This window comes from Drosophila nasuta, chromosome 3 (genome assembly GCF_023558535.2).
Source record: "Drosophila nasuta strain 15112-1781.00 chromosome 3, ASM2355853v1, whole genome shotgun sequence".
Taxonomy (NCBI): domain Eukaryota; kingdom Metazoa; phylum Arthropoda; class Insecta; order Diptera; family Drosophilidae; genus Drosophila; species Drosophila nasuta.
In genome coordinates this window covers 4,203,693-4,220,581 of record NC_083457.1, presented here as the reverse complement: position 1 = coordinate 4,220,581, position 16,889 = coordinate 4,203,693, and the positions used below count along the sequence as shown (strand labels likewise).

The 16,889-nt window shown below is 39.0% G+C and overlaps 3 protein-coding genes across 4 annotated transcripts; 2 read left to right on the top strand and 1 right to left on the bottom strand.

The window, feature by feature from the left end:
* The first annotated feature begins 66 nt into the window (after nucleotides 1-66).
* Nucleotides 67-1,945, top strand: LOC132789143 (PRKR-interacting protein 1 homolog). The gene is made up of 2 exons (XM_060796931.1): nucleotides 67-298; nucleotides 359-1,945. The coding sequence occupies exons 1-2, from the start codon at nucleotides 125-127 to the stop codon at nucleotides 926-928; spliced, it is 744 nt and encodes a 247-aa protein (XP_060652914.1). The 5' UTR covers nucleotides 67-124; the 3' UTR covers nucleotides 929-1,945.
* Nucleotides 1,946-1,987: 42 nt separating this feature from the next.
* On the bottom strand, nucleotides 1,988-7,968 carry LOC132789140 (lissencephaly-1 homolog). Its single transcript, XM_060796928.1, has 8 exons — nucleotides 7,836-7,968; nucleotides 4,284-4,398; nucleotides 3,924-4,224; nucleotides 3,707-3,863; nucleotides 3,466-3,643; nucleotides 3,268-3,403; nucleotides 2,796-3,147; nucleotides 1,988-2,728 (listed from the first exon to the last, which is right to left on the bottom strand). Exons 2-8 carry the CDS (start codon nucleotides 4,319-4,321, stop codon nucleotides 2,655-2,657), a joined length of 1,236 nt encoding a protein of 411 aa, XP_060652911.1. The 5' UTR covers nucleotides 4,322-4,398; nucleotides 7,836-7,968; the 3' UTR covers nucleotides 1,988-2,654.
* Nucleotides 7,969-8,925: 957 nt separating this feature from the next.
* LOC132789381 (phosphatidylinositol phosphatase PTPRQ) lies at nucleotides 8,926-16,799 on the top strand. 2 transcript variants are annotated; one of them, XM_060797354.1, is made up of 18 exons: nucleotides 8,926-9,096; nucleotides 11,267-11,438; nucleotides 11,505-11,643; nucleotides 11,706-11,818; nucleotides 11,876-12,373; nucleotides 12,438-12,596; nucleotides 12,651-12,938; nucleotides 12,999-13,303; nucleotides 13,362-13,662; nucleotides 13,725-13,916; nucleotides 13,978-14,106; nucleotides 14,169-14,510; nucleotides 14,576-15,152; nucleotides 15,246-15,445; nucleotides 15,514-15,584; nucleotides 15,665-15,799; nucleotides 15,864-16,238; nucleotides 16,304-16,799. In XM_060797354.1, the coding sequence occupies exons 2-18, from the start codon at nucleotides 11,291-11,293 to the stop codon at nucleotides 16,649-16,651; spliced, it is 4,320 nt and encodes a 1,439-aa protein (XP_060653337.1). In that variant the 5' UTR covers nucleotides 8,926-9,096; nucleotides 11,267-11,290; the 3' UTR covers nucleotides 16,652-16,799. The 2 variants fall into 2 exon arrangements, with proteins under 2 accessions (XP_060653337.1, XP_060653336.1); XM_060797353.1 differs by having other exon boundaries at nucleotides 11,193-11,438.
* Nucleotides 16,800-16,889: the final 90 nt, after the last annotated feature.

Genomic DNA, 16,889 nt, shown 5'->3' with positions numbered 1-16,889 from the left:
TTTAAGCTGGTTATTTTGATCTACTTCTATTCAGTGAATACCGATGTGAATAGTATTCACAACAAACGTAAGCGTAAGAGAATGGCAAATCTAATAAACTCGATGTCAACAACGACAAACGAACATGTCGTTGATTAAAAACTTAGTTAAAGAAACTGAGAACAAGCCGCGTAAGAAGAAAAAGAATGCGGACTCCGACGGCAGTGATTCTGATGGTAAGGACAAGCCGCTGGGGCCTTTTATTAAATCCGCCACTGATTTGCAAAGGTTGAAATTAGAGAAGCTGATGAAAAATCCCGTAAGTCTCAACAAATTCACTTGTATTGAAAGAATACTACTAATTAGCACTAAATTACAGGAAAAGCCTGTGGTCATACCTGAGCAACGTCGCGAGCGGGATTATATGTCCTCGGTACCCACATTTGTGCGAAATGTGATGGGCAGCAGTGCGGGTGCGGGCTCTGGCGAATTTCATGTTTATCGCCATCTACGACGGAAGGAATACGCCCGCCAAAAAAATATACAAAATCAGAGTTTACGCGAGGCCGCGGACGACGCCTTTCAACAGAAACTGGACGATAATAAGCGTATTGCCGAGGAGCGCACAGCAAAGAAACGTGCTAAGCGCCTAAAAAAGAAACAGCGGGCAAAGCAACCGCGTGAACAGAAATCAAATGATTCTAAAAAGCCGGAAGAAAGTGCATCCAATGAGAGTGCATCGGAAGCAGAACAAGATGAAGAGGCTCCTCCAATAAAGAAGAACAAAGATACTGAAGGTGCAGAGGAAGAGGTCAGTGGCGCAGCATCGACGTCACAGAAATTGGAGAGCACAAAAAAAATCGAAACGGATGAAAGGACAAAGCAAAGTGATCCTGTAGTCGAATCATCAGAACCAGTAGAAGAGTCTGCTTCTCAAACGGATTCTTAACTTAATATATTGTACATCAAATAAATTGATTTGATTTATTAGTGAAACAAGTACGTTTTTATTTATTTTACGTATGTATATATATAGTATTTATATATATATATAGATTAACCATTTTATTTTGTTGTTGAACGATACAATTGCCACTGTAGATAAAATTGGCTCATTACCGTTAGCATTTTGTTCATCATTTGAGGCCATCATAGTAAAGCAGCTCTGGTGATAAATTGAAGCGTTTAGGAAATATGCATTGTTTTTAATGTGTGTAATAGAGTACGGATCGCATGATTCGCATATCTTATGCTAAATGTTCGTGTAAAGTGCATAAAATTCAAGAGTTCTGCAAATGTTTTAAACTCTATCGAGTCGAAAGTGCATATAGAGCATATCAATTGCGACTAATTGTTGTTTCCATTTGTGTGTCTTGTTTTGTTTCTTGAAGAATCAAATTTATTATTGTTTACATTAATTGTTGTAGTTTTAGTTTAAATTCACAATCCGGTTGTTGTTGTTCTTCATCTTTTATATATGAAATGTTTTCAATGTTCCACAAATAATTAATAATGTTTACACATATACAATCATATGGTTTGCCTTTGCACTTAGATCGATTAATTATATTTAAATTTGCAGCATTTTTCCTAGCGTAAATCATACTTTGAACTTAAAGCAAACTTAAACTTGTACACATTTTATAGGTTTCTTTGTAATAAACACCCAGTGCCATTTAAAAAATGAACAAATCGGTATTTTTTGTTGTTTTTGTTCAGATCCTTTAGCAAAAAAGAACACAAAACTACGAGCTTAAATCATTTCGTAAAAGCTTTATCAATGTTTTGTTTTGTTTAATAATAATTACCTCAATTTAATAAAAATCAAATCTTAAGTAATTCTCAGTAACAAATTTGCTTTTATGTCGTTCGCTCTGCGTTTTTAATATTATAGAAAATACTTTTGCCTTATGCTGTGTGTAAACTTTTGTATTGCCCGAGGGCGTGGCATGAAATCTTCTACTACCAGAATACATCGTTTTTTTTGTTGTGTGCGAGTAAATCTCGATGAAGTTTAGCTATATTACTGGGCGAGTGATTTAAACATTTGAACTTGACAAATTTTACAATGGTGTTATTCAGTTTTTTTTTCTTTGTATATATTTTTCTTCAAATTGTTTTCCGACTCAAAAATATCTAGGGAAATTTTACTACGGATCTTATAAGTTGTGTCGGCTAGCGAGCGTGCTTTGTGGGCGATTGTATTACGTTTCTTGTTTTCATATTTCTGAGGCGTGGGTCTACACAGCATCTAAATTAACAGTAATCGTATGTATAAAGGTATATATGTATAAATATATATATAAATATGCATGTACTTTGTAAATAGTTGGTAGCATTGTAAGTTAATTAGGAGGCCGTAAATTAAATAAATAATTCGTTTTCTCTTCACTTGATCTGCTAGCAAACAGTTGCTTTTCTTCGGATTGAACTTTAGACATACAAAATGATATATAACGTATTAACGCATATATATGTATGTAGATAATAAAGGTGGCTGAGACTGTGTTGTGTGGGTGTGATTTGCATATTTAAATACATATATGTTTCTATATATATATATATATATATATGTGTGTATATATATATATATATATATATATTTATATATAAATATTGTAGCTTTATTAATTATGTTTAAATTGAGAGAATTAAGCAAATTCTTTGCTGAGTTCTTAACGACATTCCCAAACTTTAACTGTTTGATCCACACTGCCGGAAATGACATATGGATGGGCTTTGTGAAAATCTAAGAAATAAAATATAGAAAAAAATTTATTTATAAAAGATAAATACATTAATTCAATTTTACTCACCAATGGATGTACAAAAATGTTGATGCGCATAGAGCGTCTTCATGCATCGTTTGTTGCGCAAGTCCCAGACTCGAATGGTCTTATCATCACTGGCCGATACCAAATATTTGCCACCCGGATGGAATGCCAAACCCCGAACCCAATTATCGTGCCCGTTCAATGTAAGCAAGCAGAGTCCAACGCTTACATCCCAAATACGAATGGTTTTGTCACGTGAGCCAGATGCCAGGAAAGGTCCTTGATGATGACCCTTCTTGTTATCAGCGCCAGCTGCTTCGTTGATTGCTGATGCGGCTGCTTCCGGTGCCCAGGCAATGCATTCCACCGTATGCTCATGATCGCGTAATTCAACCTGGGCACATTAAAAGGAGATGAAACAAATTAGTAATGAAACAACTCGATTCTGATGGTAGCAGCACACTAGACAAACATTCTGTGAGGTCACACAGATTCCATCAGGTGATTGACTCACCTTACAGTCTTTTGAATTCGTCAACCAAACGCGTATTGTGTGATCATTTGAGCATGTGGCAAAAATGCTGCCTTCTATGTGCACGCGCACCATTCGCACCCATTCGCGATGACCGGTGTAGGTTTTGACGCAGTAGCTGGCCGTGAAAAAAAGAGTCTGATTAGCAACTATATATTAAGGACGATGAATGCGACTTACCCTGTGGCCACTTCCCACATTTTGATGGTGCGATCTCGCGAGGCGGACAGCACATAATCGCCGGCGGGCACAAAGGCTACCGAGGACACATTATGATCGTGACCGTGCATAGTTTTAACACACTCGTAGCTCTGTTGGAAATCCCATAGTTTTATGGATAAATCAGCGCTGCAGGAGGCTGCATAAACATTGAGAGTCGAACGGTGTTAACCAGTAAGTAAGAGAAGTAAGAGGTATTTACCCAATAGTTTGCCCTGTGCATCGAATGCCACATCCTGCACAGAGTCTGTGTGTCCTTTAAGACTACGCTCGTACTCGCCAGTTTCGAAATCCCATATCTTTATAGTGGCATCCTCCGATGCCGAGACCATGAGTCCGAATATGGGATGAAATATAACCTGATAACATAACGATTAATAAAAACTTATTAACTTTCGAGAGTTATCTTCTCGTCTTACTCTCGTTATGCTTGCACGATGCCCTGTCAGTGAGTATTTCTCTGGAGGTCGGGGTATCCATTCGCCGGGAGTGCGTTTGTTCTTTGTGGGTGCACCTTCGATGACCTCCTTTTCAGCTTCAGTTAGCTTAGCCTCTAGTTCCATAACCTTCTTTTGCAATCGTATGACTGATGTCCATTTCTTTTCTAGCAGGCCGCCAAACTTCTTTTCCGCTTCTGTGCTGAGATCGGCCTCCTTGCGAAAGGCTTCCAGTGAGTCGGCATATCCATTTGAGCCCAGATAATCGGCAATCGCTTGGTTACTGCAAACAATATTATATTAGTTAGCTACTGACTCTTGCGGCATGTTAACGTTACTTACAGCTCCTCGCGCTGCCGCTGCGACAACACCATTTTCATGCTGTTCTTCGGTTAGGCCGTGCTTCAATTCTTTTGCTGCTGTGGCTGCGATTTGTTGTTGCCTTTCTTGTGCAGGGCTGCAAGTAAATCAAAGAAGAAGCAACGTTTATATACACGAACAAACAGCTTCAGTTTCTTACTGAATGTGACTGACTGAACAGGAAATTGGTTTCACAAAATGAAAAGGCAAGTTTCGCAAAGAGGCAAGTCACCCAAATTATTTTTTTGCTTGATTTTGATTTATTTTTTTTTTTTTTTGCCAATATTGACAAGAGGCAACGCATTTTGAGCATGCATACTCATCACTCTTCTCTTTGTTCTCATAATGATCAACATAATTATTCACATCAGCCTCTTAACTATTTAGTTTTGTGTGTTTCTGGCACACGAAGTTTTGTTTTGTGTGATTTTGATAAAACCGCTATTGTCTATAGAGATTGCTGTTGGACATTGAGCAAGCAGCAAACTGTTTGTTAACTTTAGATTGCACTTGTTTTCAATTGATAACCATTTTGCTATAGATACTGTGTAGAAGTTTGTAAATTTGTTCAACATCATCAAAAATAGTAAACGCAGCAGTTTTGGCTCTGTGGTTGCTTTAAATAGCATGCCAGGTACTTGTTGGTTATGGCAAGAGCAATTCAATTAACTCAAGGTAGCCAGGCACTTAGCCATATGGCAACAACAACAAGCAATAACAAATCACAGGTGGCACGCAACAAAGCGACGCGACGATCAAACTAAACGAAAGAATAACTAACACGTTTGTTTTTTGTTATTTTTGTTTCTTTTTGATAAGCATTTTTAGTGATGAACGACAAATGTGTGCTCTTTGGATAGGGTTGCCATCTACAACTGCAGAAAAAATTACAAGCAAAACTGGCAAAGCCAATTAGCAAGATATAACGGTAGTTCAAGCAACTTTGTATAAGTAAATAACATAGGAGAAACAGAAACGGAGACATAGTCAAAGAGAGAGTGAGAGAGCCGCAACACAATAAATCGGGGCTTAAACTCTGCATAAACCTTTACACTCAGAGAACACACCAAATACACACATTCGCATAGAAACTCACACATGTTAATACACACATACTCGAAATGAGGAAATGACGTTTTCAAATTATTTTTGGACGCTTAACCATAGCCAAATAATATTTAACGATTTTGAACTAGCTGTTTAACTCACATACACACATTTAACGAAAAACTGACCAAACGAGTTCAAGCGATGAATTTTTTTTCGCGACGACGACATTGAAACTAAGCATGACTCACTCTCAGAGAGGAGCGAAGTCTGCCTTTATCAGCTGTTGTGCTGGGACATAGGCTGAGAGAAGCTAAAAGCTAGAAAATGACAGAATGGAGCATTCCTCAAACTGCGCATCTAAAAATATAAAATAAAAATCAATACATAACACGAAGTCAGCCCGCAAGCGTCACGCGTATTAACGGAACGTGCGTGGGTTGATTGGGTTAGGGGACCAGGGGAGGTGGCGTAGTCTCTTAATGCCGGACAACGACAACAAGCGTTTTGTTGTGGCAACCAGGCATGCGTTCGTTGTATTCCCATTTCCCATTGGGGCCAGCTAGCATTCCAATACATTCCTTCCAACTGGATGATGGGTGGTGGGGGTAGAGCTGCTATCGTAGTAACGGTGTCCCACAGCAACAATAACAACGAATACCGCTATAACTACAAGGGGGCGTTTGGGTCACACGCTGCAAGATTTGAAAGGCGTCTGCAGACGATACGCAAAAACAAAAACAGAAAAAAAGGGTTACCAGCCTGGTACCCACACAATACATTCACATTTACAGACACATTTATAAGTATTCGCATGTCTATTACTTTTTGCTTTGTGGTTCTGAGATTAAGCTACACATTCTACATTTTCCATTTGCATTGTAAATAAGAATCCATATGTAGTTGTGTCAATTCGTATGCATGTGTGTGATTATTACACGTAAAAGCTCGCGCGGGTGGCTGATGTCAGGGCTGCATTCCAACGAACAAATACACATGCACACACTCGTGAATGCGTATGCACAAGGATGCAGTGAAGCTTCCCCTCCCATTCTTTGTGCTCTCTCAGAGAGAGAGAGAGAGGGAAATTACAATGGCGAATGAGAGTGAATCGAAGAAGACCTTGCACTTGCCTGTTTATCGCGTGTTTCACACGCTCAAGCGTTCATCATTTGTAGTCCACACACGATATTTGGAGAGTTTGCAATGCAACAATTGAACTATAAACTATCAGTTATTGCACTTTTCACCTGTAAAACATTTCTACGCACGAGACCATAATTTCACCTTAAATATAACCATTAGAAAATGCTAAATGAAAACAAATCATCATGTCATAAACCAAACTTAATAGATAATGCCACCAGCTATTTATTCTCGACAGACCATAAGAGTCTCAGACTTGATGACTCCAGACTACAAAACATAAAAAAACCGCCTTACTCAGCAAATTGCACACGTTCTGGGAATTGTAAATTGCACTGAGCACTGTTAACAATGCTATATGCCATACAACATTCAAACATACATATGTTATGTATATAGGTATGTATGTATGTGTTGCAATGGCCAATGCCAAAGCAGCCCAAAACGGAAAACTGTAAAAAAAAACTTCTCTTTTTGTTGTTGTTATAAAAACAAGATTTCTACCAACTCAAAGTAGCTGCATTTGAAGAACTGGTTTCATTTATCTTTGCCCCATGTAAAAAGCTTTCCTAGGTGTTGGCGAGGGCGCAGTCCAAAGAACGAGGGAATCTGTGGGGTTTTGTTCTGGGTAAAAATCGATCAATTCTTGAGCGAACGAGGAGCAGGGGGAAAGCGAGGATACATGCGCAAAAACTCACACACAGACACACACTCACACAGAGACACTGACGCAGGGTCGATGTGTCATCAGTTTTAGTGGTTGTAAAAAACGATGAATTTATATTTATTATTTTTGCACTTTTTATTAGTTTTTTTGTTCGTATGTATGTATACACTTTTCAATTGACACTTAGACAAATGATTTTTGCATAACTTTTGCTTGATGGCTGTTTTTCAATAACAAAAACATACAACCACACAATCGCATTAAGCACAATAACAACAGCAACAACAACACCGACACTGACGAAAAATAAAAACTGTTACGACGGCCATCTTGAATGAGCAGCGCAGTCAGTGACGCTGCCGCAACAGTCAGAAAAGACAATATGCAAAATAGAAAAAGATCAAATACATTTGTAAAACACGCACATTTTCAACAAAACAATAGCGTTTAAAATAGAGTTTAGTTTCTTTCTCACAGTGTTTCTTTCTCACAGTGCTCACACATATGACAAATTTTTCTTTTCCTATTTGCCCATTACATTCACTTCGTTGCTGCGTTGCTGTCGCACAACGAACGACACTTTGCAAAAAGGCTTTGATTGTGAATTTGCGAGCGCGAGAATTTATTATTGCGATTATTTTATTTTTCCAGGCATACTCTGCATAAATACTTACACAAATTATGCTTTTATGTATTATAAATTAATATTTTCAATTAATTCGAAAAAATTACGCAGAAGTATGAAGCGAGCGCGGCGAGAAATGCTCCCAATCAACGTGATACAGTGTGACCGCGCTTCCAACCATCAAAAATACTATAGGACCTAATAAATACTTATATATTCAATTGTAGTTTATTGTATACCATAAAAAATCATTCCTTCAATATATTAATTTTTTTTTTTACATTATTTCAAACACTTTAAAGGCCTTGCGTACATACTACAAGTTATTATTATTGTTTATATTTGAACAGTAATCATTTGACTTTTTTCTTTTGTAATGCTTTCTTATTAATAAGCATAACAAATTTGAATCTTAAACAAACCAAATAGAAACAATAACTACACATACCATGGTAAAGCCAAGTTTTTATTAAGGGGTCAAATGGAATGTTTAGAAACGTTGCCATAAATGGTATCAGTTCGAAAATATATATATGTATATAGTATATACTATAAAATTACGTTAATCCATATCAGTATATACCAAACCAAAAGTAGTTTTCGCAAATCGTATTATAGTATAAAATAGCATTAAAGATCGGGCTGGACGTGATCAATGTTGCGGATTATTTTGTATAGTTTTTTATTTCCATGTTGTTCATAAAATTTGAATGACCAGAAAAAGGCAAAGGCGAATAGCAGGGAATTTTGTCTTAGGCCATGTTGATGTTGATTAATAATTAAGATGGGAATTTCAAAAAAATAATTATTTGTATTTTTTATTGGAGAAATGTATAAGGCCACTCTAGCATTGCATTAGCATTCCTATCAACTTCAGACATCGATTATTGCGATAAGTATACAGTAGCCCTCACTCTTTGGCGCTCATTTCAAAATTACATAATGTACCATTCTCTGATTTTCGATACTAAGAGCGATGTAATGGAAGTATACAATACAGTAAAACGCATCAATTTACAACTGAAGTGCATGTATTATTTTTATCTTGCACACTCATACACATACGCACATAAAGTCGGAGTGAACTTTTGCTTATCAGTAGAGAGCCATTGATACTGTCATGTGTTATTATTTTTACACTCAGTAGTCGACAAGCTCTCAACGGAAACGGTTATTCCTCGTTATAAGTGATATTGTGATACCGTTGCGCATATAAAGAAGTGCAACTTTAAAGCATTTCGACTTGGTCGCGTATTCGCGAATTCTTAATAACGAAAACGAGAAGAAAAACAAGAATATCAATATAATTTGTGAGTGGAAAAAAGTATTAAATTGTGCAGCAAGTTTCGGATATTCAAGTGCCAGCAATTTAATGATTAAATTGCCAAAATATGTAAATGATTCGCAAATTATTAACTGAAGCCTTATCAAATCAACGCAATTCTAATCAGCATTACACATACCTCTCTGTCTATAATACTTCTGTTAATTTGATAACAATTTCAACTTTAAAGTGCGAAAACTGTTGCCAATCTGTGCGATTTGTAATTGAATTTGTAACGGAAGCAATCCCCGACACGAGCAATAAACATCAATTATTAATGGAAATACTTGAAGATACAAACTTCATACATACAATACAGACGACTGTGTGTATGTTTGTGTACACCCTACATGCATACATACATACATATATAGCTATAATTTATCAGTTTGCCATATGCAGTGTGTTATCAGGAGCTGCTCTGATTATATATTGCTGATATGATAAAATACTAAATACCCAGAACGAGCCAGCGTTTGCTTTCAATAGCCGTTAAATTGCTATTATTGGCTTATTTTTGTTTGCACGATGGTGATGATGATGATTATGATGGGTCGCTGCCTGTGCAATGATTTGTGGCCTTTAAATTAGCGTTTAATTCTTTTGTGCTACCTGCCACATGTCATTGTCTTTGATTTGTTTAAGCAAGCAAACAGAGGAAATTGTCTAACTACTGCCACCAATACAATTTGTCAATTTCTATAGATAATGAAAATATGTCGCTGCTGCTTCTGCCGCTGCTGCTGCTACTCCTATTAATAATAGTATCGAAAAGAAATGTAATTTTATTTGCTTTAATGTGTATCTCGTCAAAATGCCTGTCGTTCAGATTGTTCCCTTCACAAATTACTAATTAGCGTTGTTTCGGTTTGATTAAATTGTCAACAGTAAAAATACTCATCGCTCTTCTGATGAAATACACATCGCTCTCTCTCATTTGCGTGATGGAATTAACCACATGATAAGACCTAATAGCCAACGCTTGCTTTCTTTATGGACAGTTTTAGCAAGTATTCAATTCTATTGCAACAAATCCAAATAACCGATTGCCCGTCCAGATAATGATCTATATAAGCTTGTAGATTTCGTAAAACTCTTTTCGCGACTGAAGTAGTCGCATTGTCCGTGAAGTGCCTTGATAAGATTTTCTCAATCCCCTGGACTTGGCATTGGTCAAGTGAGCACTGTATATATAAGTGCTCTGTATATGTACATGCGAGTATATTTGACTTTACTGCATTTTTAATCTTTGTGCTCATTGCCAATCCTCAGACGACACTCCATTATACAACTCTTTTGATATTTTCCAATTTGCTGAAATGTCTTTGCAATTATCATATTTTTGTTGGGATTTTTTAACTCTGACAAGTTCAATTTACTGTAGAATTCTTTCGAACGAATATTAGATAAGAAATGTTATTTATTTTGGTCTATTCCAAAACAACTTGACTAAGAGGAGAACTCACTTTGGCATATCTGTTGTGGTTTCCCACCAATTTGTGAGTAATCTACAAATGATTTGTCAATTAAGCGTCTTAAATATACAAAACAATTAGGAGTTCCTACATTTTTGAAAATTATTGTTAAGGTATTTCATTTGTAAAAGCTCAGAAAAAACCTTTAGATGAGACTTTTAATCTTATATTAAAATATATTTAATCTCGCACCTTGAAATCAAAAATATAATTATCATTACCCTATTTATAGGGTGTCTCGAATTCGATCAGACCCAATTAGGGCACTCATACTTGCTACCGAGAGCGGGTCAAATATTGAACGTAGTTATTAAATAATTGTTCCTTTGTTTATAATAAATAATGGTTAGCACCGCGTATAATTGACAGTTCAACTGCCAAATTCTTCAATATCACGTATCCACTATGTTGTTGCTTTGTTTACTCGTTTCGTTTCGTGTGTCTCGTTTTGTTGTGTTTTATTGATTTGCGTCTGATCAATATAAATGTGCTCATTGCACTTTATCGAGCTGCTTTCTTATATGGTGGGGTTAATACTTTCGATACAAAGTTAATTGCTTGCATTTTTGTTAAAGGAAGTGAATAAACCGGTTTGCGTAATTCGCAGGTTGCTGTTAATGCGTTCACATTGACATTGAACTTGCTTTAATTTCCGAATTCGTTCGCATTGCATTTGAACAGCATCTGGAGCAATGTGGCCCTAAGATGAGGCGCAGCAAGCACGGGGAGTCAAGGACACGGCTTTATGGACTCGTCAACCTGACGTCACTGCTTCTGGTCTGGTCCCAGTTGCAGTTGCAGGTACAGGCTCAGTCTTCAGCTCCATCAGTTACTGAGCAGGATCTCAATGATTGTAAGTCTATTTGGATCGCTCTATCAAAATATTTAACACCTTCTCTCTACCTCTCTCTGTCCTTAGTGGTGAAACTGAATGTGGTTAGTGGACGTTATTCTCTCAGCTTTAGCATTGATGATGAGGACAAGGATAAATATACTATAGAAAACATAACGTGTAAAACAGGAAGCGAACCCACAGTTGTTGCTAACGATAGAGTTTGGTAAGATTTCAGATGCCTTAACTTTTAACCGATACTAAATTTATATGCACATCCTGTGACAGTGAGGGTCTCGATCCCTGCTCCTCTTACACAAACGAAATAACACTGAAAGCGGTTGATGTCGAAGAAGCCACGTCCTTTACTCAATCCTTATTAGTCTACACGGATTACTCGGGTAAGAAGGTGTTTTGATATTTCCAATCAGCTACTAATCAAATTTGATTTTTTGCAGACCCACAGACGACTTTACTTTCGGTTAACGCAACGGATACGGCTATTGAAGTTAGCTGGGAGACCACCGATCGTGCCTGTGTTAAGGCTTTCGAAATCATTGCAGTTGCAACCGATAACACGCAGTCTACACAACGGCTAAGTGATGAGAGCTCCTACATATTTGACAAAATATGGCCGTGTCGCACATACAATGTCACCATTTACACTAAGAATAATGAGACTCTAACAGTCGATACTGATACTCAGTTGGTGGATACGGGCTATCTTGAGCCCGGAGATCTCACTTTGAGCATTAGTAATCGTTCCAATGGAGACACGCGCATCACTTGGTCCGAGCCAGACAACAAGAGCTGTATTGGTAACTACACCTTCCTATGGCGGCGCTTAGATTGCGTACCCGAAGAGGACACCACCTCGACAACTACTGAAACTACTACGACGGGAGCAACAGATGTTCCCGAGATAGAGGAATTTAGCGAACGATATAATACACGAAGTAAGTCTATTAAACCTTACTTCCCCACCAGATATGAACCTCTTCATTTCCCCCAATGACTTAGGTGTTTGCGAGTGGAACGATTTCTCCAATGACACCACACTGAAGGAGTATACACTGAGCGATCTGCACGGGTGCGAAAAATATTCCATCGAGGTCTACATCAATGCAGAGCGACATACTAGAGCAAAAGGCGAAGAGACCTTTTCATCCGCCGAAAAACGTAAGTTCGTAGAAAAGTAATGCAGAGGTTCTGCGACTGACTATGTGCTTCCAGTGCCCAGTGCTGTGTCGAATCCCTATCAAATTGTCAATGCTACTGAGCTCCAATGGCTTTGGTATCCGCCCGCGGTTAATCCCAAGTGTGCTGCCAATTATAGGGTAAATCTAACTGGACCGATTCGGCTAACGGAATATGAAAGTGACGAGCAGTTGACTAGCGACACATGGGTGTACTTTACGAAACTGCATCCTTGCGGCGTCTACAACGTCGAGATAGTGCCTATCTCATTAAACGGAAGTGCAGGAACTAAGTTCCAGGGACAAAGCACGTTGAGCGAGGATCGTAAGTGAAATTGTCAACTGTCTGCCTTGGAATTCTCATCGCCACCGAATGTTTTCACAGAACCCTCGCAGATACTGGAACCCACAAGTATCCTGAAAAACTTCTCTATTGAGCTGAGCTGGAAGACACCAGAGTACGCGGATCTCTGCATTGATGGCTATCGCATCACCGGCTGGATGGACGATAATAAAGTAGTTGAGGCTTTGAGCGTGAGCACCCAAGATACTACGGTGCTGTTCGAAAAGGATTTGATTGCCTGTCAGGCATACACCATTCAGATAATACCATACACGCGGGAGAATCTCGATGGGGAGTTGCGTCAAATTGATGTCGAGACAGCAGCAGCTGTCGTAAACTCCAAAAAGGTCTGTTCATCGTCTGCAAAATATCTCAGTTTTGTATACATGCTTATTTATTTTACAGATCAGCCTGCAGTTGGCGGGCAGCGGAGCTACATCGCACGGAATGGAGTTAAATGCCAACAATATGGACTACGATAATAATTGCCAAACATTCTTTGCGAACTTTAGCTGCATAACCAGGGAATCGGTGGTGTACACCTACGCCGAGAAGTATGTTGAGAGTCATCGCGAGGGTAGGGGATTCCAGGCAGTCGTCGAACCTCTCTCACCGTACACATCTTACACATGCAGTGTGCAGCTCTACAATATCGCCGGTGCCTCAGATGCTGTTTTGGAAGCAAACACTAAAACTTCCATTTACTGTAAGTTATGCCAACATTTCCGTCATTTATAGTAACTCTGATCAATTGATTTTCCCATGCAGTTCCCGACCAGCCTGAGAACGTAACGCTACATGCTGCAACCAGTAACACCTTGTCTTTAACCTGGCACCCGCCCAAGTATCTAAATGGACAAATCAAGTATTATCAGACGTTCCTCATGCGCTACGAGGCTGATTATTTTATACCCAATGTGTGCGACGCGGTCATCGAAGCGTCTAAAACCGATAACAAAGGTGATTCTCAATCTTGTCAATGCTCTACTTTCGTTTTTAAGCTTTATATTCTACACTATAGGAGATGAGACTGCGTCCGTCTTCAAGGATTTATCACCAGCGGTCAAATACATAATTCAGATAGCTGCTCAGAATGATTTCGGATTGGGTCAGTATACGGCGCCATTTCTTGTCGTGACTAAGCCTGATGGTAAGCTAACCTCTCATAGTGTTTAACTAGACCACTCACTTAACGGAAGGTTTCATTCATAGTTCCGGGACCAGTTACCGACGTGAATGTGACACTACAGGGTCCATCGCCAGACCCTGATGTCTATAGCGCAAATGTAACTATTTACTGGACCATTCCCTGTAAATCGAATGGGGACATCGAGTGGTTCGAATTGTCGTTTACAGGTACACCGGCAGGTGAAGAATCTATTACGTTTAAGCGTCTTGTAGAGCCCGATACCAGCAACAAGGCTGGGCGCATGTCCTACACTGAAACAGACCTCCAGCCAGAGGTCAATTACTCTGTCAACATTTCGGTTAAGACGCGAGGCGTCGACACAACCAGCACAGGCGCACAAAAGGATTGGACATCACCCTCGGGTTGTAAGTAATCTGGCTCGAGTACATTTCCAGTTGCTTGGTATGTAACGCCTTCTTTCTTACTGTAGTGCCCTCTAACTTGGGTGAGGACTTGGTTAAAAATATGCGTGTTAATCCCTATGATACCAATCATCCCACTACTTCGGCTATTGTGACTCTGCCCGCCAATATTCTGACTTCAGAATCGGGCAATATTATCTACATTGCTCTACTGCTATCACAAAAAAATTGCGCTGGCGAACCAGAGCTCAAATACGATGTGCTAGGTACTGACGATTGGCCATCGATTTTGTCGTGGGAGCAGGTTGGAGGCGATTGTATTTATCAGTATCAAACAACACCAGAGCGCTGGAATCCCAGGAGCGGACGAGACACCTCTGACGAGTCAATCACATTTACAATTGGCACCGACAAGTGTCCCGATGAGTCGAAGCGCTTCTGCAATGGTCCTCTTACTGCGAACACCGAATACAATATGGTTGTCCGACTGTTCACCAGTTCAGGCTACAACGACGCTGCCCTGCTAGAGTTCAAAACTGATGCGGCCATTAAGGTAACCCTCATTCTGGTCAGTGTCTGCAGTTGCCTGCTATTAGCATTTGTCCTTGGCTTGGTTCTCCTTTGGGTGCGTAAGCGCATTGCCTGGTAAGTCATAACGATTATATATGTATATGATATATTTCAACATATACGTAGGCATATCTAAATATCCCTTGTATACTTAATTATTTTCCGAAGGCATCGCGACTCAGGTCAAGGCATAGAAGATCCCTTTGGTAATGTTATAGCGAAGAACTTTGCCATATTCTATGAGGAAGTTGCCAAACCTGAAAAACTGGCACGTGAGTTCAAGGAAATCACCGTGGTAGCCCTAGAGCTTAGCTATAGTGCTGCAGAGTTGGGTAGCAATAAGAATCGCTATGCAGACATATATCCCTGTGAGTTTATAGTTCAAGATAACACAAATAAGATGACATTGAACTATTCTGTTAATTGAATATTTCAGATGACAAGAATCGAGTAATATTGGACATAGATACCGAGGGTTCTGACTACATCAATGCATCTTTTATCGACGTACGTATGGAAAGGGAAATAAACCCATGAGGCTTCAAGATCTCATTCTCTATCTCTCTTTCTCTATATCTGGTTTTTAGGGTCACACCACCAAAAAGGAGTATATCGCAACTCAGGGACCTAAGCTAGAGAGTATAATGGATTTCTGGAGGATGGTACTTCAGCATAATGTACGCATTATTGTTCAGGTCACACAATTCCGGGAGGGCAATACAGTAAGGATTGGTTTCTTTATTATCAGAATGTAAATCTTTCTTAACTAATCGAAATCTATTGAAGGTCAAATGCAACGAGTATTTCCCATATAAAATGCGCGGTCTGAGCGTCACCATAAAATCTAAAGAACATTTTGATATCTATGATCGTACCGAGCTTTGTGTGGTTCACGATAAATACGGTCTAAAGGAGAAAGTGGTGCATTTATACTTCAAGAAGTGGCCCGATCACGGCTGTCCCGACGATCCCATGCATCTAATCACATTCGTAAAGAAAGTAAAGGCCGAAAAGCGTCCCAACTACTCACCCATTGTGGTCCATTGTAGCGCTGGAGTCGGGCGCACAGGGACATTCATTGGTCTGGATTTGATAATGCAACGCCTGAAGAGCGAATCGAAAATCAACATATTCGAAACTGTGAAGAAATTGCGTTTTCAGGTATGTATTTGCCAATTGGAATGTTTGTGAATAGTGACTTGAAACACAATTTTATATTTTTGTAGCGCATGAAAATGGTGCAAACACAACAGCAGTATACCTTCCTCTACGCCTGCACTTACGAACTGGTGAAGCACAAGATTCCTCGGGCAGCACTAAAGCTTGAAGGACGCACCAAGCCAAATACACCACCGCCATCAAATACCAAAAAGGTCAGTTTTCCAATTGCGGATGCTGCTGCCGTGCACGATGTGCCAGATCCAGAGTTGGGTAACGGCGAAAATGGAACTACTACGTTGTCGTTACGAATTAACGGTCTACGTAAGCAAAAGGATTTGGGTTCGTTATACGAGCAGCCCGAGCGTAACAGTTACGGTCGACACGGAAATGAGAATGAGGAGGTCGCCATTTGATTATAATGAGCATTTTATGACATGATATACTAAGTGTTTATGTGTGTGTATTTATTGTATTATATGTTTACATATGTTTACTATTTAGCAACAATAATAGGCAAGTGCATTGTACTGTGACAATAAACAAATATATTATACAATTTCATGGGTGCTGGGAATGCAATTGTTATTGTCGTCTTTGATTAATGTTACGTTTTCTGTTAGATTCAAGTTTTCACTATTTAAAATACAATTT

Bases quoted from the DNA above. Each gene is read 5' to 3' on its own strand.
- LOC132789143 (XM_060796931.1), top strand. From the start codon at position 125: ATGTCGTTGATTAAAAACTTAGTTAAAGAAACTGAGAACAAGCCGCGT. The intron at 299-358 runs GTAAGTCTCAAC...ACTAAATTACAG, and splicing joins AGAAGCTGATGAAAAATCCC to GAAAAGCCTGTGGTCATACC.
- LOC132789140 (XM_060796928.1), bottom strand. From the start codon at position 4,321: ATGAAAATGGTGTTGTCGCAGCGGCAGCGCGAGGAGCT. The intron at 3,644-3,706 runs GTAAATACCTCT...ATGTTTATGCAG, and splicing joins TGCACAGGGCAAACTATTGG to CCTCCTGCAGCGCTGATTTA. The intron at 2,729-2,795 runs GTGAGTAAAATT...TTTATTTCTTAG, and splicing joins ACATTTTTGTACATCCATTG to ATTTTCACAAAGCCCATCCA.
- LOC132789381 (XM_060797354.1), top strand. From the start codon at position 11,291: ATGAGGCGCAGCAAGCACGGGGAGTCAAGGACACGGCTTTATGGACTC. The intron at 15,800-15,863 runs GTAAGGATTGGT...AATCTATTGAAG, and splicing joins AATTCCGGGAGGGCAATACA to GTCAAATGCAACGAGTATTT. The intron at 16,239-16,303 runs GTATGTATTTGC...ATATTTTTGTAG, and splicing joins TGAAGAAATTGCGTTTTCAG to CGCATGAAAATGGTGCAAAC.